We start from the raw sequence: 22,245 nt of genomic DNA on the forward strand, positions 1-22,245 counted from the left end.
TGAAATTAGCACAATCCACAATCAACATACAACGAATCTAATATTCCGATTCTCTTCAAAACGAGCTCATTGAGATAGTGGATAAATATTTGTGAATAACAATGTACCCTGATGTTTATATATACTATTGATCCAGATCCACATTCATATTCAATTGGGAGAAGGACTTTTTAAGTGAAATAGTAGATCCAAAATAACGTAAAATACCAGTATCACACTCTTGTATGTGCATTGGCAAGTTTTCTCCAACATGTCTCTTATTGGCCTGAATGAAAAACTTGGCCCTTCTTGACCAGTCGTGAATTAATGATTTCAAAATATTCTGTTCAATATCGTAGAGAGTATTGTAATCCATATTGGAGGTTGTGGAATATTGTTGGACGTGTGTAAAAATTGTTTGGAAAAAGAGTTTTTCAATTTCCTTGCCTAGAGTTGTTTCCTTATATTCTTGCTCGGTATGAATTGATATCTCCTCGATATCATTCGACGAATATCCCTCAATATCAAGTAGAATGACAAATCTAAAATCAACACTATCCTCAGTGATTTGAACATGTTTAGGTACTGTGAGAAAATTGGCATCATATGGGAACACATAGGATTCACTGTCTTGAACCATTTTGGCACATTCCTTTGGAACGATGGTTGTGAAGAGCCGGCAAATCTCATTCCTCATTTGAACATTGTCACTCCTAACTATTAATTGGTTCCCTATGAGAACATTATAGATGAGTGATTTGATCATTTCCTCACTTTGAGTGTAAGACTCTTCATTTGCATCATCAGTATCAGCAAGCTCGATACCAATAAATAAATTTCTCTCCAGTAAAACCTTATTGAAAAGGCTCTTTTTAACCATTTTTGAAAAATCTGACAACAAGTTAAAACAGCCATTTGCTGGTGTGGATGGTGAATCACTTTCATTCGAGGTAATGCTAGAATTACTAATAAATGACCTAATCCTTGGCATTTCACAAGATGGAATCGAATAATTATTGTACATGTCTAATTTTTGATAATTTGAATTATCCAATTCAATTTCAGATAATTTGCTGTAAAATGATTGTAATAATCCAGAAAAGCAATTGTGTAAATCCGAATAAAAATCTGGATAATTCAATAAAAGAGGTAAATCTCTCATAGGACCTTTGGAACGTTTTTGTCTGAATACATCTGCTGAGAGTGGACCTCCAGAATGGAAAAATCTATAACCATGATCCTCAGCATTAGTACCATCCTCATTGAGAGCATTAGAGGAACCTGATCGCTTTTGTTTTTCCTTCTCCTCTAAAAATATTTGTTGAGAACGAGCTCGAATAAGCTTGACAATTCTACCCATACCACTATTGAGGAAGGGCCAACTAATTGTAAGCATTGAAAGAGAAGTATCCATTAATACTATGGCAAACCATCTGGCAAACCCTCTTGCCATACTATCCTTAACTTTGAAAATATAGGCAAAATTGTATCCATTAATTTCATCACCAAATAGAACTGGGCCCTCTCTTCCTTGACCCACTGAAATTTCTGCTGATGTGCTACGAATGGCTAAAGTTTTAAAGTGAGCTGAAAATTTTGAACTTTCTTGATGTGAACTCACAAAAATTTGCTCATTATCTCGATCTATTGTTAATTGCTCAATTGAGGATAACATTAATAATTGATTAAAATGGTCATTTTCCTCCTGTTGATTTGAGTTGTGTTCTTTTCCGAACAAGTTAGGATAGTATTTTTTGAGATGCAACATTAAATCTTTAGAGGCAAGGGACGAAATTGTTTGAGGATGATCTAGATTTTCCAAATTAGTGATATCCAAATTATTGGTAGAAGATGAGTTGCTATTTGATTCTTGTAATGGTGTTGTTGAAGTGATTTCACTACCGTTTGGTGTTGGACTAGTTGTGGAAGAAGGAGGAGAACTTGTTGAGGTGGATGATGTTTTGTGTTGTTCTGTAACTTGGTGACGATGGTGATGTTGATGATGACTCACTATTTGAGTTGTCTTGTGTTGTTCAAGGACGAATTTCTCTAAATGTGAAATATCATGAATATTATTAATCATTTGAGTGCAATAGACAAATGAAGGTCCTTTTTGTTCACAAAACTGGGCTAACACAATAGCATGCTTGTTGTATATATTCACTGTATTGGAATTGGCACCACTATTTGCATTATTCATGATGGAAGATAATTTACTGGAAGGATTAACTCTCATACTTTTCGAAATGTTTCTCTGCTTTGGTGAAATATCCATTATTTCCGAAGTATGTCTCGTCATTACTCTCTGAAACATTCCATTATTATTTTGTTATTGTGATGAGAATTATTTGATGTTGTGAGTGGGCTTCCGGATTGATCACTTCCCATAAAACAAGAGCTATTTACACTATTCATCATGAGTGTTGTTGATGCTGTACTGACATTTCCTGTACTACTGCTACCATTACTTTGCATTGAGAAGGGTATTCCGGAAATATTATTTTCTTGTTGTTGCTGGTTAGGAGTTGTTTCAAATTGTTGTTGTCTATCTGATGAGTTTGTTTGTTGATTGGTTGGGGTGAGAGTGCTTCTTCGTTGTGCTCCTACTTTAATCATTCTCTTCCTTGCTGTTGATGATGTTGTAGTTGAAGCATTGTTTGGAGTAATACTCCCACCAGAAGAATTGTTTGATTTTGAATCGTTGTTATTATTATTGTTGATGGATCCACTAACAGCAACACTGTTACCACTCCCAGAAGGGTTTAAAGGGGAGGATGTTTTGTTATTGATCATCTTGGAAATTTAAATTATCAAACAAACTCCTGGTGATGGAGTTGTTGTTGAGATTGTTTTTTGTTGTGTGATTTAAAAGAAACAAGAAACAATAACGCGAATTTTCCCAATCCTCTATCAAATTGGTCAAAGATAAAAGTACCTATTGTAAAAAGTGCTGGAAAGACTCCTTTAAGTTGTTATTTAAATATTTTGTTTGAGGAGAATAGAATTTATAGATTCGGAAAGTATTACAGATTTTTATGGATGATTAATTGATAAATAATATCAAATGATTTTTAAGCATGAAGGAATGAATAGGTAAAAACCCAACTCAAGATGAATAAACTCAGAGCAGGAAATAAACCTTCGGTAATGACAGTCGATGCTGAATCAATAACATCGTCAGAAACTCGCATAATAGTAAAAGCAACACTGTAGGCAATTAAAGAAACGGATACTCCAAAGCTTGTAAAGCCAATAAATCCGATAATTGGAATTATACCAAAAACAATTCCACAAATGATGGCATAAATTTGTTTAATCCAAAAAATTGCTATTAATCATAATTTGATGTGATGATAAATTGATGATAAGCGAAAAATAATATTATAATATGATCAAGATGATGATAAGATTAAATTGACAATAACAAGACATACTATTTAAAACTTCTTCCTTGTCCTTCCATTCCGATTTGCTCAACAATTTTCCTAGAGACATTTTTTTAATTTTTTAATTATCAAAATTTTGATATTCAATTAATTAATTTCTGCTTTACAATAGTAATTAACACACCATGTAAAACTAAGGTGACCAAGTTGGATAATAGAATTGTAGGAACTGCATTAGCAAATAGAACAGTCCGAAAGAAATAATAAATAATTTGAATATCTTAATTTTAGAATTTAAGAATACAAAAAAATGTCCACTACAACAAACAACAGATTTCTCAATAGAAATCCTGAAAAATCGGAATACAACCAATACTGGTACTCTAAAGACACAATTGGAACATTTGTGAAAGTAATAGAGGATCATCTTAGAGAAGATCCATCAAATAGAGCGGTTTTTATGTCAACTCCATCAGTTTACTTTTCATTGAGTGCAGATCTTCAAAAACAGGCTAAATTATTTGAGGTATGAGAGTCTCTATTTCAATGCTTAATTATCTTTTAATTGCTGTTTACTCTTTCTAGTTTGATAAAAAATGGGAAAAGGATCAAGGATTTGTTTTTTGGGATTTTAATCAACCTGAGGTATTTAGTGAAGAATTGAATGAAAGTTGTACAATTGCCCTAATTGATCCTCCATTTATTACAAGAGAAGTTTGGGAAAAGTATGCAACATGTGCATTGAAAGTTTTGAAACCAAATGGAAAATTAATTTGTTCTACAATTTCAGAAAATGAGGTCATGATGGATGAATTATTAAAAGTTAAGCCTGTAATTTATCAACCATCCATTCCACACCTTGTTTATCAATATAATTTATATACTAACTTTAACCATGATGCATTGAGTTGTGTAAATGATGAACTTGTAAATTATTAAATAATTATTAAATTAAAAAATTTAAAAAGATAATTAAAATAAAAAATAAGTTTTAAAAATTTATAAATATATTTATAGTCAAAATATTTGTTAAATAAGTCTCACAATTATTCATACCTCCAAACTCTTGCTCGGAAATCACCACTACCAGTTGCAAAAAGTGGACGTTTTGGATTCAAAGAAACACTAATAACAGAATTCTTGTGACCTTGAAGCATCAAATGTAAAACATTACTACGAGGATCCCAGAATTGAACACTTCTATCCTTTGAACCACTGACCAACCATTTACCATCAGGTGAATAAGCAACACTGAGAACAAAATCTCTGTGACCAGAGAGAGAGGCGATACAAGAAGCGGATTTGATATCCCAAATCTTTAAGGTTCTATCTAAAGAACCAGAGGCAAGTGTTTTACCATCAGGAGAGAAGGCAACACTATAAACAGAATCATCATGGCCACCATTTCCACTAAAAGCTTCAATTAAATCACCAGTAGCCATATCCCACAATCGTACAACACAATCCAATGATCCTGTAGCAACAGTTTTACCATCAGGAGAAATAGCAACACTAGTAACACCTTCACGTGGACCAATTTCTTCATTACCACATGTATGTCTACATTCACCAGATTCCATATCCCAAATTTTAGCTTTACCATCACCACTGCCACTAACTAAAAATCTACTATCAGGAGAGAAATCAAGTGAATAAATATCTAATTCGTGTCCTTCTAATGAACGGTAAATTTGCTTTGATTCAACATCCCAAATTTTAACAGTCTTATCATCAGCACCTGCAACAAGGTATTTACTGTCAGGAGAGAAACAAACACTTCTAATGTATGAATCTTCTTTCATACCTCCTTCAACAATATCATCATCATTTGATATCTTCTTTGGAGGTTCTTCACGTTCATCATCTTCATGTTGTACACTACTTCCGACAGGTCCAATTGTTGAAAAGGTTCCAAATTTCTTTCCTGTATCAACATCAAAAACAATAGCTTGTTTGTTACTTCCAGTTGCCAAATATCTACCACATGAACTGAATTTAACACAACAAACAACACTTTCTTGATCTAAATTATGATACAAGCTCATATTTAAATTTGTTGTTGCTGTAACTTGTGGATTATAAACAACAACCCAATCATTTCCTTCTTTCTTTACAACATTATCATTACTTCTCTGATCGAATAAATTAACCTGATTTGTTGTTGGGGTTGGTTGAGGAGGAGGAACATTCCCATTTGGTTGTGCGCTTTGTAAGTTAGGATTTCCATTAGTTTGTTGTGGAGGATTATGAATCTGAGAATTATTTACTGATTTTGGTCTCTCAATGAATGCTTGTGATGGTTGACTTACATTATTATTGACTGATGGCACCGAAGGTGTGTTATTTCCATTTTTTGGTGGTTGAATAGAAGGTAATGAAGATCCATTTGGAGGTACGTTATGCATTGGCATCAACATATCATTTGGAGGTAAAGCTTGTCCATTTACAGGTGGAAATGGGCTTGCTCGTTGTTGTTGTTGTGGTGGTTGTTTGTTGCCTTGTTGATATGAATCATGATATGGAGGTAAATGATTCATTCCACCATTTGGAGGTGGTGGATTACCACCAATAGGTGGAAGTGGAGGTGAAGAACCATTAAGTGGAGGTTGATTTAGATTGGAAGGAGGTTGACTCGACATCATGGATGGTAATGATTGTGAAGATGGTGGTAAATTTGGTGGTGGTAATGTAGATAATCCAGGAGCATTTGTAAAGTTTTCTCTTCCCATACCGTGCATTGGAGGTGGTTGTGAGTAATTAGGTGGTGGAACTTGTCCATTTGATACAGGTGGATATCCATGTACATTATCTTGTTGTTGTTGTTGACCCAGTTGTTGTTTAAGTTCATGAATAGTAGCATTAAGTTGTTGAATACGTTCTTCATAACTGTTGCACAAGAAAATTGTATTAATATCAACAAAACAATGTTGGAGAGTGAAAATATTTTAAAAATAAGAATTGGTGTTAATAATGACATGACATGATTACTTACTGTTGTTTAGAGGCAGTAAAAGCATTTTCTAGATCGAAAATAGCGTTGTGCATAACTTGGAAATCTCCAAGTTGACTCTCTAATTTTCTTTCCAATTCTTCCTTAAGATGTTTAATATTTAAATATTCTTGTTCTAATGTCAAGTAATCTTTCTTGATTTGTTCCATCCAATCAACAACTCTCTCACCTCCAACAAAAGGAACGTGGGAAGTTGGACCTCCACTTGGGTGAACTGGGTGTGATACAACAGAAGAATGTGGAGGTTGATTTACAATTTGTTGTGGACCATGTGGATTAGCCATTGGTGGTTGGTGATGGAGGTGGCCTGGAGGTGGACCTCTTGAAGGTGGGGCATTGTGACCAAACATTTTACTATTAAAACAACAATCAACAATGAAAGGAAACGATTAAACGTGTTGATGACGTTGTATTTTTTTTAAATAAAAATATATTGGAAAATATTTTAAATTAGCGATAATCGCACAATTTGAAGTTTTTGAAACAATTTTCTTCTCAATAGAAGCAATTAGATATTGATTTTAGATACAATTCAATTAAATCAAAGCATTTAGTTTATTTGGAAATTATGAAATATCATAAAGACTTGATGTTGTTGGAAAGGAAATCAATGACTAGATTTTCTTCTTATCATACAATATCTTGTTAATAACATTCTGAGAATCACACAACTTGCTCAAAGTAGAAATCTTACTTCAAGTAGCACATCATAATGTCTTTTCATGTGAGGTGATCAATAGTACTCTTAAATTTGTCAAACTAATAGGTTACACATTTTCTTGAAGTCTAAATTGTAAATGTTCATACAAATCATTGGAAACTACATGAATGTCAGTTGCACTAGGACTGCCTTGTTGTTGGCTGGTAAGGAAGAATAATACTTTATCACCATTGTTTGGAAGGATAGATGCCTTATTGAAATTCTTGATATGGAAAAATACGAGTGGAATTCTGTCAACTTCAGGCATATTTGAAGGATGTGCCATAACGTTAATCTTACCAAATGTTTCCTTTTTGCCAATAATTTCTCCAAGACAATAGTTAAATTGAGAAATTAGTTCATCTGGTAAATCACCAAGTTCGAATAATTTTCGTGCTATTGGCTTTTCTTGTGGAGGTGAATCTGTGTCGGCCTCATAAGGACTTGGTTGTAGTAATATATTCTTTGATTCTCCTTTGATGGTACTTTGTATGGATCCAGATGCAGATGTTGATGATCCTTTAGATTTAGTTGGCTGGGTGGTAGTTGTTTTCTTCTTCTTTGATTGTCTAACTTTGAAAGTAATGTTAGTACCATGAGATTCTTTTAACTTTTTCAAATCTTCCTTTAGCTGACCGAATAATTCTGGGAAGTTTTGTGGAACGTTTTGTAATCTTTCTATAAGCTCAATATTCTGAGCGTATTCATTTCCTGAAATTGTTTGGAATTGAATCAAATCCCCCAATTGTAAGTTTTCAATTCTACATCTCAAAGAGGAAGTAGATGTGAGAATCTTTCCAAATGGCTTTTCCAATTCAATCACAATACCTATGTCATATCCAGTTTTGATAGTAAAGTCAACACGTTTGTAAAGTTGAGCTTTCTTTAATTTTTCAGTTTCTTCCAAGGCTTTATCATTAAACTTCTTTCTTTCCACAGCTTTGGCAAATTTACCTACATTAAATGTTAGAGAATTTTAAATTTTAAAATATTAAACATACCTACGCTGAGGACAACCTTAATTTCCTCTGGTTCTTGTTGTGTTGTATTTGATATTGCTTCGTTTTGTTTTGTCTCAGCTGATGTTGTAGAAGATGAACTAGTATCTGGTAAAGTACTCTGTTTTGTGGTTCTAGTCTTCTTTTGAGGAACAATGTTCTCATTGGAAGTTTGATCCTTTGTGTTATTAATTTCCTTATTGGCAGATTTCTTCTTTGATTTGGTTGTAGGTGCATTATTGACCACAGGCGCACTCAAGGTTGTAGTTTTTGGTGTCTCTGAAAGTTTTTCATAATAGGCCAGCTGTTCACCATAACCTCCACATGCTTCTGTTGGACAAGTAATACTTCTATCATTATTTCTGTTAGCTCTGTAATACTTTAGCCAACATTCCTTGTGGAAATTGAGCTTGCACTTATTAGAACAAGTACAAATATAAAAATCATCTTTGTTTGTAATTGTTCTACCACCAGATTGGTTACAGAATAAACAAGTACCCAATTCAATAATTTCAATTTGAGGCTCATTAGAGGTGTTGGATGGTACTTCAACTTTTGGTGTTGATGTAGGTTGTTGCTCTTGCAAAAGTTGTTGTCTTTTCTGTTCCTCTCTCTGTTTCTTATTTTCTTTTCTCTTTTTAGATTCTTCTAATTTGGCCTTATATTCTTCCCATTCTTTCTTATTCTTTTCAGTATTTCTTGGAGCTCTTCGTTTAACTGTTTCAGGAATGGTGCTGCTAGTTGGGTCCTTCTGGTTCTGCATTCTTCTCATTTGAGTAGCTTGGAAAAAGTCTTCATCGTCACTATCTTCTCCACTGTGAAAAGAATCAGAATCGTCATCACTATTTGAATCATCCTCAATTAAATCAGGTAGATCACTATCATCATCTTCCTCATCTTCATCATCCACTAAACCAGGCATGCCTTCATCACTTGTTTCTACTAGAGGAGGTAATTCATCCTCACTATCGTCCTCTTCATTATCAGTATCCATTAGTGGTGGAGGTAGAGAGTCGTCGTCACTATTTTCGTCATTTTCATCTACATCCTCCCAATCATCTTCATTCTCTTCATCATCAGTTGTATCTACTAGAGGTGGTAATTCATCCTCTTCCGATTGTGTTTTTAGACTTGGATTGGTAATTACTTCTGGCTGGTTTTTGAGTTTTTGATCATCTTGTTTCTCCTCTTCATCATCGATATCAACTAAAGGTGGTAATTCATCCTCTGCACTATCCTTGTCTAATTTCTCTTCTTCATCCTCAGTATCCACCAATGGAGGCAAAACATCTTCTTCAGCCTTCTCCTCTTCATCATCAGTTTCCATTAGTGGAGGTAATTCATCCTCTTCCTCGTCATCAGTATCCATTAGAGGTGGCAAATCTTCACCATCGGAATGATCACCAGAATCTGTTGCTTTTGATTCACTATTTCTGGTAGTAATATTATCAGAGCTTGAAGCCTTGTTGTTACTAACTTCCTCTTTATCATCAGTATCCATAAGTGGAGGTAATTCATCCTCTTCCTCATTATCGGTATCCATCAGAGGTGGCAATTCATCTTCATTATCAGTGCCAACCAAAGGAGGTTGGTCTGATTCTTCTTCCTCGTCCGTATCCATTAGAGGTGGTAAGTCTTCTTCCTCCTCTTCATTATCGGTATCTATCAGAGGTGGCAATTCATCCTCATCAACACTTCTCGAAGCCTAGTTTTGATTTCCGATATTTAATCACAATTAAAAAACCTACTGTATTATGTTTGTTCATTTTTTTATTTTATTTAGGCTTGCTTTTCACAAAGAAGAAGCTAGGCTTGTAATAATGAGTATTGTGAATAAGCCTTACACTTGAAATACAATACATGTTGTCAAGATTTATGTCTTTCAAACACTTCCCTCAATGTGTGAGTTTGAATGAACCTTGTTAATGAACTTTGTACTCGGTTTCTTCCTTTCTCTTTATCACAAGTGATGAACTTGTTATTATATTTCATTAAAAAAAATAATTAGAATTGCTCTCCACGAGTAGATCAAGTCGTCGTGTATAAATCATCATCAGTATCAACATTCAAATTTTCATCATACAACCAACAGGTTTTTTTTAAAAAGAATAGTCACATTTGTATAGTATAATAATAAAATCAGAAAAATGTTACCATCATCAAGAACAGAACCTTTAACAGAATTACAAAGAAAGGCAATTATTCCTGTTCGTTCCGATATTGCAACAAGTGCATCGGAAGATTATGAAAAGGGATGGAGAAATTTGGAACAATATGTTGATGAAGTTATTTCATTTAGTTCTAGTTATAGGTTTGTTTTGTAATTATGAATCATTTGAATTTAATTTTTCAAAATCAGTGGGCAATCAGGTGGTAGTTATGGACCTGATAATTTGAAAGGAAAACCAAAAACATATCCAAGACATCAAAGTTCTGGAGCATCATGGTGTCCTCAAACTGTAAATTCTAATCAAGTAAGTAATGAGAACTAACAATAATAATTGAACTTTTTAATTGCAGCATGTTATTGTAAAATTCCATCATCCAGTTTATGTAAATGAAGTACACATTTATGAGACATCTTTTCCTGGATCTGTAGTCAAAATTTCATGTAAAGTAAAACAACAAAATGAGGAAGCAGTTGTTCCTGAAAAGAAATCATTCTTAAGAAAGGCAATAGAAAAAGTTATAGGGAAGGACGGAGAGGTATGTCACTAAATTATTTGCCATTCTCTTATTCAATTTTTTCATAATTCAATGTTGAACTCTTACAAGTGGGTTGTGTTATTTGAAAGACCTGATGCTGTATTTGTTACTGGTGCACAAGATTTTTCACCAGAACTTTCTAATAAGGGAACTTACTCTGATACTATTAGAATTGACATGAAATTGGGTGCAAATTGGAGTGAAATTGATGCCATCAAACTTGTTGGTAAAACAAAAGTGGATTTGCCAAAAATTACTAAACTGGGAGCAATCTATAAGAAGATGTTTGATGATGCTCTCTTTACAGATTTGAACATTGTTCACAAACAATCAGGAAATACCCTCAGAGTTCACAAGTCAATTATGACTTCCCGATCAGAATATTTCAAAGTTATATGTGAAAGTGAAATGATTGAATCTAAAACCTCAATTATTGAATTTGAAGAAGATGTACCATTCAATACCTTTAAGGATGTCGTTGAATTTATTTACAGTAATCACATTAATATTAATCAGGAAAATATTTATCAAGTATATCTTTTAGCAGATCAATTTTTAATTGGTTCTTTATCAACTTATTGTGGAAGACTCTTCTCCACTTGGATGGATGGAGAGAATGCCTTTGAAATGGCAAGAATGGCTAAAAAGCACTGTTGCCACAAGCTCAATGAAGTGGCTTTAGAATACATTGTTGATAATTATACATTACTCTTCTTAAATCCTCAATTTGAAGATTTAGAACATGAAGATGTGATTACAATCTGTAGGAGACTTGCTGAAAGACACAACTCTAAAGATCAAGAAGCAAACCCTAAACCAAATACCAACACCAGTGAGACTGTTAGCGAGTGTACAGAAGACCCATGCTCAGAAGAGATTTGTGATGAGTAAAGTTTGTAAATATTTAACTATTAATTATCTTTTCTGAAATTGTAGAAGGACAATACAGTTTAACCATTTCAGATGAAGGACACAACAAGTAAATCAATCCACTTGTGACCAATAACATGGACAAATCAAGAGTGTTGAAATTAACAGATCTATAAAACAAGCCAATCAACACTTGACTTGCTGCATATTCAATAATAATCAAAATCATTTGTAAAAACACAAACAGAGCAGCCACAAATATTATCATGATAGCTCTTGTAAATTTGATTTGGAATATTGACAAATTATTAGCCTTTTTCAATTGAATGAATAATTTACCACCAAATACTGAAAAACCAACAACCAAAAAGATGGTCAAAACAACTGTCAGAATGAAAAATGTCAAATTGAATATTTTTGCTATTGAGGGTAGTCCAATATAAATCAAAGGTAATACCAATAAGAGACCGAACGTGAGTAAGAATGTTGCTAGTATGATTTTCAAATACTTGTGAATGGTTATTGAATTTGCTCCAACAGAATTTTTGCTATTTGTTTGTAATAACAAGTTGACCCACATTACAAAAATACAAAATAGAGCTGAGAATAAGCACAGTAAACTGATAGCTCTAAAGAAACCAGATCCTATTCATTAGCAATGATGGTATTCAATTTTAAACTTTCCAATAGAAATTGAATAAACTTACCGATTGACGATTTTGCCTGAAACATTCCAACAGTTGCTAAACTTAGTAAATTTTCCAAAGCAGAGAAAATCAAATGCAACATTAGAAACACAATAATTAACCATGAAATTGAAATCACCTCTTCCAACACCGCTTTTTGAATTGGCATTAAATTATTCTTCATATTCACTTTTGCATTCTTAACATTTCTGTAAATGGTTGGAATCACCAATGTGAAAACACAAACGACCATCAATAACAAAGTCAACACAAAGCAAATAATTGGATAAGCTCTGAAAGTGAATGGAATAAACAATGTGGAAAAGTAGTCACACTTGAAAGCATATTGCAATTGACCACATGAACATTGCCATGGAAGAAATACGTCCTGATTCAGTAGGGAAATGCCATGAAGAAGTGGAATTTCAAGTTCTGATTCTTGATTGTAATCTAATTGATGAACTGTAGAGGCTGTGAGTGAATCTATCGTTAGAGTTTGAAAATTATTGGGTGGTTGATTGTAATTACAAAAATTTGCACTCACAAATGTAAAGCATTGTGTAGAATTGAGTGTCGTGTGAAAAGATATAAAGTCATCTCTATTGCAGTATTGACAATAGTTGACCAAGTAGGCCAGTTCTGCAATGACTTGTCTTGTTTTTTGACTGGACGAAACATTGTAATGTTGGAGAAGATTATTCTTTACAGTGGAACTAATGTTATTGCTCTGTTCAAAACTCTTTCCAATAAGTTGGGGTATACTATTACAAAAAAGTGAGGAACACGAATCAATGTTATATTTTGTAAAGAGTTGATTAGTCACAACAGCACTACACAGTTCTGAATATTTCGAATCAAAGAAGGGATAAAATAGAGAGAATTGAACCGTATCCTCATATCTATAATTTACAGTTGTTTCGTTTGGAATAACGATAGAAGTACATGTGAGAAGAGAGTATTGTTGTTGTGATGATGAGGAGGAGGATGGAATGTAGATCATTGAGCAATTACTCACTCTGTTAGCTCTGGTAAGTGAAGAGTGGACGAAAGAAAGCGAAATATTAAACAAGCAGACGATCAACAAGAGAAAGCAACAAAACACAGGTGAGCAGTGTTTTTTCATTCTACTGGTATCAAATGGTTCTGTTTTTTAAAAAACTTGTTTTCTTTGTTCTTTGAAGAAGAGACAATAGATCTTGGGTTTCGCTTTGTTTATAATGCTCAAATTTCCACTTCTTTATTTGTAAATCTAGTGTCGGATAGTTCTAAGCGGCTAGCCATATTAGTGACTGAAAGGCAGACCTTAGAAAGAATGGTTTTTATTTTAAAGTTCAAAATGGTCATGCATGGAAACACTTAATGTTGATAACCTTGTGAGAGCGGTTGGGTTAATGTTGTTTCTCCTGATGTTAATTTGTAGCTTGTTCCTAATTGATATGGATTCGATTCGGATTGACTTGAATCTTCCTCTGGTTCTACTTGCTTGTTTCTTCCACTCTTTTTGGTAATATAGTCCTGATATTTCTGTAGAGTAGCATCCTTGATACATGGACAGAATATTTGTCTAAATTCTGCATTTGGTGTCATTTGATAAATGATACCACTAGCCAATAAACACATACTTAAATCCAATGTATTGAAATTCACACTTCTATAAAATAAACCAAACACAACTTGACTAGCTCCATATTCAATGATAATGAAAATTATTTCAATTAGAACAATAGCATTGGTTACCATCAAGAACATGACAAACTTGGTAAATTTGATTTGGAAAATTGATAAATTATTTGCAATCTTGAGTTTAAAATACAGTTTGGCTCCAAACAAGATGAAGAGAATGGTGAAGAAAATGGTAGAGGCTGCAGTAAGTGTAAAGAATGTCAAGTTAAATGTTTTGGTAAAACCTCTAATTGGACTAGATTGAAGACCAGTATAAACAAATGGTAAAATTGAAAGTCCTAAAACAAATAAATAGAATAAACCTAGAGTAATTTTCAAACCAATGTGAACTTTGATAGAATCTGTTGAAGTTCTCATTGATCCTAATAGTAAATTTAGCCACATGACTAGAATGGAGAATAGGGCAGAAATTAACCACAATAAACTCAATGATCTAAAGAATCCAGCACCTATAATTTCAATTTAATAAGTGTGAATGATAAAATAAAATTACTTACCAACTTTTGTCTTGGTTTCAAAAACACTAATGACAGCAAAATTCAAACCATTTTCAATGGCCAAAAACAAAAAGTAAAAGAATATCATAATGATAATGATCCAACTCAAAGAGAATATTTCCTCAAAAATAGCTTTTGGATAGGAGGTGAGATTAAACTTCATCTTGTGAGAAATCTTTTTGACATTTCTATAAGCAAGTGGAATGACATTACAAACAATAGTGGCAATGGCAAGCAATGTTGGTACAATGAATGCAATAATTGGGTAGGCTTTGAAAGTGAATGGAATAAAATTTGTTGAAAAGTAATCACACTTGAAACCATAATCGTTACCTCCACAATAGCAAATCCATGGATACGTATCATCTGAATCAAGTAATGAATGTCCGTGTACTAGTGGTGCTTGAATTGAATTCTTTGGAATTTCAGTTCCATAATTACAGAAATTTTTAGCAGTAACATATCTAAAAGGTGAAGGAGTAACTATTGTTGAAATATTTGAATGGAATTCATTAAAGTCAGGTCTAGAACAATATTGACAATAATTCATAATCCAAGCTAGTTCAGTCACTGCCTTGTTTCTTCCATTTTTTGAAGAGATGCCATAAGTTGAATTCAAGTATGAGAGTGTTGAATTGACAAGTTTTGGAAAATTGTCAACATATGCTTGATAACAAGAAGAAATTCCATATGTTTTGAAGAGTGTTTCCTTCACATACTTTTCATCACAAAGTTGATATTCCTTTGTATCAAAAAACTTGTAGAAAACTGTGAAAAACACAGAATCTTCATATCTAAAAGCAAATGTATTTTCATCCCAAGCTGTAATAGATGAACAAGATAATGCCTGTTGATTACCATTATTATTATTAATATTAACATATGTACAACCACTCCAGTCATCACTTGACAACACACTACTATTATTTAAAATTACAATTAAACCAATCAATAAAACCAATGATTGAATTTGTTTCCGAAAGTCCTTCATCTTGATGATCATTCTATTGTTGTTGTTGTTGTTACTACTTCTCCCCGTCATCGGTTGTGTGTTTCTCTTAGGGCAGCAAGAGAGAGCAGGAGGAATTAATTTTACTCGAGTGAAGTAGTGGAATTTTTTAGAAAGTTGTTCTTTCAAAGTACCAACCACTCACTCAGATCAAGAGAGAGATTACGATCACACAGAATGTTCAATATGAAACACTGACACGGTTGAATAAGGAAGAAAAACCAAAAGAGTGTTTATTTAATTTTTTTTAAATTTTTAAAAAAACAAAAAGATCTTGTTGGAAGAATTCTTGTTTGTACATTAAGAGTTGTTCTCTTGCTTGGTGAGAAAAAGAAACAGGAGGTTCTGTTCTTCTCGTACTCTGATTAATCTAAGATAAACGGTTATTTTGTAGTTGGAATCTATTTTCCGATTATTATTATTATTTTGTGATTATAATTGTATTGATTGAATAATTAATGGGTTCATCATCCTCTTTAGAAGAGGTTAATAATTCTGAAAAACATCAACAACAACAACATGTAAATATACCAGATAATATTGGACAGTTTTTATGCGATGTAAATTTAATTAATTATTTATCTATCAACTTTTTGTATAACAGACGTTTTTACTTATATTTCCTTGTGATGAACAGGGATTTCTACGAGAATGTAAAGGAGGAACAAATGAAATATATTCCACAAAATTATTTAAATGTAAATTTATATCGTGTATATTATGATGATAATGTTAGCGGAAACACTTTGGAAGATCATAGGAAAATGTTATTAAATAATGGTGGTAATGGTGGTACTATTGATCATTCTCAACAAACCAGTTTTATTCTACCTGATTTAGTGGTTAATAATTCGGAAATTACAAGACAATGGAAAATACTGAATCTTAAATTATTCTATCAGTTTTTTGAAAGAGCCAAGAATGATTGTCATGTTCATCAATTAATAACAAAGGAACAAAGTAAGAAATTTGAGAGAAACGATCAAGAAAATAAGAGAATTACTATTTCACTTTCATCAACAGTATTGGATCCAAATTTACCGGAAAAAGTGGCCCAAGAATTGGCAAGCCCTACAACACAAGTTGACCATACTGATTCTACATTTGATGAAAATTTATGTTGCATTTGTTTGGATGCTCCCATTTCAATAACAACAGGTTGTTGTAATGCTCAATTTTGTGAGAGATGTCTTACTGATTGGAATAAGAAGAATACAACTTGTCCTATGTGTCGAAAACCTTTGGATGTCAATAATAGAGAGGAACAATCCGATGCATGGGTTACTATTCAGAAGGAAGATTTCATTCTCCCTAGAGAAGAGGTTGCCAATCAGTTTATTAGATTTGTTAGTATCAAATTGAACCATACTATTCTGTGGTAATCAAGTATAATATAACAATAACGAATTTTCACTTGTGTGGTGAAAATTATTTGTAAAGTGTGGTTCCTTTGAGTTCGTTTTTTGAAATCAAGCACAGTTGAACTTTCTAATCTAAAATTAAAAAAAAATGCGCAACTTTCTGCAGCGAATTTTCAATTTTTCTCAACCAAGTACCTCTGATTGCTCTGGTGATGTGGAAGCTCACTCCAATACTCTTCCAACAAGTAGTACTAGTAACAACGATAACAACAACAACAACACAATTATTACAAGTAGTAAAAAATCAAAAAAATCATCAACAACAGGAATGTGTAACCATATAGTTGCTGATCGTTTGACTCACGTGGCCAGAATTACTGAATCCTATAGGAAGATTCATTACTATCCTCAAACAACATCTAATTTTTTCTTCGTACTGAGAAATACTTCATATTCTCCAAACACTATGATTGGTAGTGATGGTTATATTACTCCAGAATCATTTGATAAGGTTTTACTTCCAAACGATTTCATTGGAATCAGTCAAATTTTATGTGTCTCATCAAAGATTTATGTTTTGGAAGAGGGAACAGGAAGAGTTTGTGTATTTGATGGAATTTCAATGCTTGGATTTATGAACCCATTCGATGGTACTAAATTGAAAGTAGTTGCAATTAGAGGAGATACATATGGTATGCTATTTTGGGTCTATGACACTGAGAAAGATTGTTTCCTATTGTACGGTGGTGATCAAAATCACTATGATAATGTTGGTGCAGCTATTAATGATCCAATGACTGCTGTTTTGGCATACGATCCAAGTACTGATCGTTCTAGTACTAAAATCATTACACACGTTGAATGTGCCTATTCCTTGAGTTTTTGTGTCACTAATGGAGTTGAAATTAGATGTTCAGGTCAAATTATTTGGTGTCGGTAAGTATTTTATTTTGATTCATATTCATATATTGAAATAATATTTAAAAACAGTCCAAATAACACATCAACAACATGGGATAGTATTGTTTTTACAACAAGGGCTCCTATAATAGATTTACAAACACACAGGTTTGTTTTTGAATATATTTGAAAATATTGACTAATATCAAAAAATAGTTTTGGATTTGTTTCTTTATTGTCGGATTCGACTGTTTGTGTTGGAGGATCTAATAATCATTACGAATCAATGCATGATACTGTTGGAAGTTATCTCGATATTCGATACATTACTGGATTGAGCTATGTACCGAAACAAATCTTTGCATCAAATTATTCTACAATTGTAAAAACAACAGAGGATAAGTTTGTGGAATATGGTAGAGGTTTTGCAAATGGAAATGCTCAAACTGGAGCTGAGGGAACGCCTTTCCAAATCATTTCTCCAAATTTTGATATTGTAAAAAATTTGCAAATGGACCAAATTTATTTGAAAGGTGGAATGATTATTTCGTTTGAAGAATCACCAGATCCTAGATTTATCTATACAGAAGGTGGAGTTAATGGAGTAGTGAAGTTGTCCAAGTTATTTTCACCATCAATCGTTGTTGGTGGTAGAGTACATTGTGCTGCCAATACAAGCTATTTTGTGTTTTATGAAGGAATAGAGAAGGGAATGAATTTGGAAATGGGACGTAAATTATTTGAAATTGCATCTAGAGAAGACAAACCTTTATGTGATATATTAATTTGTGCTAGAGATGTTAGTTATATTTCCTATGCTGATGAGACTGATTAATAATTGTAATATAAATATACTTGAAAATTTATTTCAATACCGAAGCAATTCTAGTTCCCATCATTAAACCATTGCCCAGACCTAGTTCATAATCAATTTCAAAATCACTTACAACTCGTTTATCCAACATTTGTTCAATGAAAGAGCTGCTTTCTTCTTCATTGGTAGCATCAAGTAGGAAAGTATTAGAAATAATAAGTGATCTAATATTTGGAGTGGCAAACGAAAAATCCAAGTATTTAGAAATAATGGTTAATGCATAATTATGCTCAGAAGAACCTTCTTTCAAACCAAGTCTTGGATTAAGAATACTCATCTCATTCTTGTTCAATTTTGTTTGGGTAAGCTCTGAGAAGTCTTCTTGATTGGTACTTCTTCTTGTTATTCCCAAATCAATGCTGGATCGTTTTGAAAGATTTTCTTGCTTGATTAGGAATGACCCACTTTTCACTTTTTCCAAGAAAATATCCTTATGTGTAAATATCAAGTATGGAACACATTTAGGATTGTTAAGTAAAATATTAGACATTAGCTCGTGGAAGTAAATTATGGATTGGGCAAGACTCTTCACATCATCTTGATCTTCTCCATTTTCACTTGAGGATATTGTTAACTCTGGTGGCATGTCGTAATTAGAAATATTTACAGTATAGAACACTACATCATATTTTGATTTGTTCCTCATTCTCCATTGTTGAATGAATCTTTCTTTGGATCCTCTCGAAACAGTTATTGTACATTTTTGACCTGCCAAATAAAATACATCTGTTAACAAGTTGACAGTCGTGTAGGTTTTTAAGAATACAGGAAAACTTATTTTAGGAACTATTGTGTTCTTTCTTGGTGATTGCAAATAAATAGAGGCAAAATTGTTTTTGTGAACTTGATCCAAATATTCCATCAAATAGTACAAGTTCTGTAACTTGCTGCTGTTCTCCGATTTGAGATAATTTTCATTCCAAATTTCTTTCATTTCCTTATTAGTCCAATGATTTTGTAGAGTAATGATAATTTCCTCATTCAATAATCTTATCGTGGATTGAATATCAGCTTTCAATACTTGAATACACCATGTATATAAATTCTTGGATTCTGAATCAAGATCTGAAACACGATCCATTAAATCTTCCTCTATATTTCGATTTTCATCATTTTGGTTGTTAATTTTAAATGATGTAGAGTTTGTTGAATTTCTAGGACTGTCAATTCCTCGTAAAGTGAGAGTTGCCGACTTTTTCTTGGTTATTATTGATGATCTGTGTGGTTCTATATTTTTTGCCTTAAGTTGAACATTTCTCAGCTCTAAAATCTTTTTCCATGCTGATGCTATCGATTTCACATAATAGTTGAACATTAAAGATGGAGAGAGGACCTTATCTCCAGTTGGGTTGCTTTCTCTTCTCTGAATAATTTTCACCATGTGATTGAATATTGTACTTTTTGAACTTGGTCCAACTCCATAAAATCCAAATCGAATATTTGTGACTGGCGTAATGAATTTACCAAATATTTTTGTCAACTTGTCCCAAATATCATCATCATGTTTAAACGAAATAACGCAAGAGTCTTCCAATAGTTGAGTTTTTCTTCCATGAGATACAGATTCATCTTCTAGAAATCTATTAGTTACAGTTTCGAGGAGCTTCTTCCTAGATTTGGGTGGCACAAAGATCATTTCTTTTGGTGAGGAGGCACTTCTTCTCCTTGAAATATTTGAAGCACTTAATAGTGTAGATGTTCCAGTAATTATGGAAGGATGAGAAGATGTTTTGGTAATCATGGAACTCTCTGAGGTAATCTGAAGAGTTAGTGAAGCACCAACTGGTTCTAAATTTTCATTGGTGAGAAATATTTTGGAAATGTCCTTCTGGAATGATTTTAAATCATCGTCTGCCTGACATGACTCTACTCCAGATCCAAAAGATGGCATTCTTGTGATGGCAGGAGAGGAGCTTAGTGCCATATCAGCCTTACTACCAATTAAAATAATAGGACATGATTTGAATCGTTCATCTTGATTTAATCTTCTCCAATCTGACATTGTATTCATTGCTAATCTATATTTTGACTGATCTACAAAAAATTCATACAGTGAAAATACAAAGAATATCATATCTATCTTCTTGTTACCATTCAATTCAAATAAATTCATTGCATTAATCATTTCATCCAAATTTTCACATTCCACAATATTAATAGTATTACCCTTGTATTTAATAAAGGTATGTTCAGTTTTAGAGGTTGAAATCACATCTCCTATAATTTTATCAGATGCCAGTAAGAGTCTATAATCTGAATTTCTATTAATATTCATTTCTTTGATAGTATTTCTATAGGAAAGTATTTGTAAAAAGTTAGACAAGAAAGGAAGTTCCAAACCATCAACTTTGAGAAAGTCTTGAACTGTGAATAGTTTCATAGAGGAATTTCTGAATGAATAGGATTTTTTTGCTGAGAATTTCTTATTGGAAGAAATATTTAAATGGGAAAGTAACTGTTTCAATTGTACTAGTGTTGGAATCTCTTCAAAATTGACATTGGCTTCATGTCTCTGATCCCAAACTGTTAGTTTAAATATTTGATGTTGTTTGGCCAATTCGTAGAATCCTTCAAATCTAACATCTTCTGGCTCACTATTAGCAATTCTTTCCACAATATCAAGATATTCATTATCTGAATCTTGAACAAATTCTTCCCATCCCAATATCTTTTTTAAAGGTGGAGGAAAAAGAAACTTGTTAATAGTATCTGGATGATACAATATCAGTAAAGTTTCCAATTCTAATTGCCACGCAAAATATTGTAAAATCCTAAAAGCCATAATTGATTTTGAATCCACACTCTCCAATTCTTGAATATTCTCAAAGGAGGGTGATTTCTTTCCAGTTGTTGGTGAATAGGATCTGAAATTGTTGATGAATTGTGATAATTTCGAAGAGCTTTGTGCAACATTCAATGATGAAGTAGAGACTGATTGCGAATTGGTAGTTTCCGATTGTTGTCTTGGTGATGAAGATAATGATCGATAGGTTTCCGTTCCACTCGAAGTCAATGCACACTCATCAGTGGTAGAGGATGAAAATTTCCAACTAGATTTTCTTGGTGTAATATTGGAGCTACTAGTTGAGCTGCTATCAAGTAATTTTGGTGAAGGAGGTTGATTATACACCTCCGATTGATCCAACATTAACAAGACTCTACTCAATGATGATTTACCACTTCCTTTCCTTCCCACAACAAATACATGCTTATCCGATCGTTGAATAACATTTTGTTGATAGTAATTTTCATAATTATCTACCAGACCAGAAGAACTTAGTGTACTATTCGATCTGGTAATATTTAAATAATTATTATTATTATTATTATTGATGTGATGATACTCGTTATTTCCGGTAGAAGAACTCCCACCGTTATTATTAGGTTCTGGAGTTTCATTTTTCTTTTTTAAAATGTTGAGGAGAGGAATGATACTTGGTTTCGTGGAAGATGAAGTGGAGGATTGTGTTGGTGAAATGTCAATATTGATGATGCCATCTTGGGATTCGTTCTTGGCAGGTTCAATGTCTGACATTTTTTTTAAAACATTGCCTGTCAAAGATTGAAAAAGGAACTTACTCCATTG

The 22,245-nt window shown here is 32.9% G+C and overlaps 11 protein-coding genes across 11 annotated transcripts; 4 read left to right on the forward strand and 7 right to left on the reverse strand.

The window, feature by feature from the left end:
* Window positions 1–124: 124 nt before the first annotated feature.
* AM58 (uncharacterized protein) lies at window positions 125–2,062 on the reverse strand (the record flags this gene model as incomplete). The annotated part of the gene is made up of 1 exon (XM_002681831.1): window positions 125–2,062. One exon carries the CDS (start codon window positions 2,060–2,062, stop codon window positions 125–127), a length of 1,938 nt encoding a protein of 645 aa, XP_002681877.1.
* A 215-nt stretch (window positions 2,063–2,277) lies between these two features.
* NAEGRDRAFT_63145 (uncharacterized protein) lies at window positions 2,278–2,772 on the reverse strand (the record flags this gene model as incomplete). The annotated part of the gene is made up of 1 exon (XM_002681832.1): window positions 2,278–2,772. One exon carries the CDS (start codon window positions 2,770–2,772, stop codon window positions 2,278–2,280), a length of 495 nt encoding a protein of 164 aa, XP_002681878.1.
* A 903-nt stretch (window positions 2,773–3,675) lies between these two features.
* On the forward strand, window positions 3,676–4,304 carry NAEGRDRAFT_63146 (uncharacterized protein; the record flags this gene model as incomplete). Its single annotated transcript, XM_002681667.1, has 2 exons — window positions 3,676–3,891; window positions 3,951–4,304. 2 exons carry the CDS (start codon window positions 3,676–3,678, stop codon window positions 4,302–4,304), a joined length of 570 nt encoding a protein of 189 aa, XP_002681713.1.
* Window positions 4,305–4,344: 40 nt separating this feature from the next.
* NAEGRDRAFT_78346 (transcriptional repressor TUP1) lies at window positions 4,345–6,782 on the reverse strand. The gene is made up of 2 exons (XM_002681833.1): window positions 6,358–6,782; window positions 4,345–6,251 (listed from the first exon to the last, which is right to left on the reverse strand). The coding sequence occupies exons 1-2, from the start codon at window positions 6,723–6,725 to the stop codon at window positions 4,412–4,414; spliced, it is 2,208 nt and encodes a 735-aa protein (XP_002681879.1). The 5' UTR covers window positions 6,726–6,782; the 3' UTR covers window positions 4,345–4,411.
* Window positions 6,783–6,913: 131 nt separating this feature from the next.
* On the reverse strand, window positions 6,914–9,845 carry NAEGRDRAFT_78347 (uncharacterized protein). The gene is made up of 3 exons (XM_002681834.1): window positions 9,822–9,845; window positions 8,077–9,778; window positions 6,914–8,029 (listed from the first exon to the last, which is right to left on the reverse strand). Exons 1-3 carry the CDS (start codon window positions 9,837–9,839, stop codon window positions 7,143–7,145), a joined length of 2,607 nt encoding a protein of 868 aa, XP_002681880.1. The 5' UTR covers window positions 9,840–9,845; the 3' UTR covers window positions 6,914–7,142.
* A 671-nt stretch (window positions 9,846–10,516) lies between these two features.
* NAEGRDRAFT_46272 (uncharacterized protein) lies at window positions 10,517–11,670 on the forward strand (the record flags this gene model as incomplete). Its single annotated transcript, XM_002681668.1, has 3 exons — window positions 10,517–10,519; window positions 10,594–10,779; window positions 10,849–11,670. 3 exons carry the CDS (start codon window positions 10,517–10,519, stop codon window positions 11,668–11,670), a joined length of 1,011 nt encoding a protein of 336 aa, XP_002681714.1.
* A 624-nt stretch (window positions 11,671–12,294) lies between these two features.
* Window positions 12,295–13,458, reverse strand: NAEGRDRAFT_78348 (uncharacterized protein; the record flags this gene model as incomplete). The annotated part of the gene is made up of 1 exon (XM_002681835.1): window positions 12,295–13,458. The coding sequence occupies one exon, from the start codon at window positions 13,456–13,458 to the stop codon at window positions 12,295–12,297; it is 1,164 nt and encodes a 387-aa protein (XP_002681881.1).
* Window positions 13,459–13,691: 233 nt separating this feature from the next.
* Window positions 13,692–15,518, reverse strand: NAEGRDRAFT_63151 (uncharacterized protein; the record flags this gene model as incomplete). The annotated part of the gene is made up of 2 exons (XM_002681836.1): window positions 13,692–14,467; window positions 14,516–15,518. The coding sequence occupies 2 exons, from the start codon at window positions 15,516–15,518 to the stop codon at window positions 13,692–13,694; spliced, it is 1,779 nt and encodes a 592-aa protein (XP_002681882.1).
* Window positions 15,519–16,192: 674 nt separating this feature from the next.
* NAEGRDRAFT_63152 (uncharacterized protein) lies at window positions 16,193–16,906 on the forward strand (the record flags this gene model as incomplete). The annotated part of the gene is made up of 1 exon (XM_002681669.1): window positions 16,193–16,906. One exon carries the CDS (start codon window positions 16,193–16,195, stop codon window positions 16,904–16,906), a length of 714 nt encoding a protein of 237 aa, XP_002681715.1.
* A 127-nt stretch (window positions 16,907–17,033) lies between these two features.
* On the forward strand, window positions 17,034–17,825 carry NAEGRDRAFT_63153 (uncharacterized protein; the record flags this gene model as incomplete). The annotated part of the gene is made up of 1 exon (XM_002681670.1): window positions 17,034–17,825. One exon carries the CDS (start codon window positions 17,034–17,036, stop codon window positions 17,823–17,825), a length of 792 nt encoding a protein of 263 aa, XP_002681716.1.
* Window positions 17,826–18,648: 823 nt separating this feature from the next.
* On the reverse strand, window positions 18,649–22,194 carry NAEGRDRAFT_63154 (uncharacterized protein; the record flags this gene model as incomplete). Its single annotated transcript, XM_002681837.1, has 1 exon — window positions 18,649–22,194. One exon carries the CDS (start codon window positions 22,192–22,194, stop codon window positions 18,649–18,651), a length of 3,546 nt encoding a protein of 1,181 aa, XP_002681883.1.
* Between the last annotated feature and the right edge of the window lie 51 nt (window positions 22,195–22,245).

This window comes from Naegleria gruberi (assembly GCF_000004985.1).
Source record: "Naegleria gruberi genomic scaffold NAEGRscaffold_5, whole genome shotgun sequence".
Taxonomy (NCBI): domain Eukaryota; phylum Heterolobosea; class Eutetramitea; order Acrasida; family Naegleriidae; genus Naegleria; species Naegleria gruberi.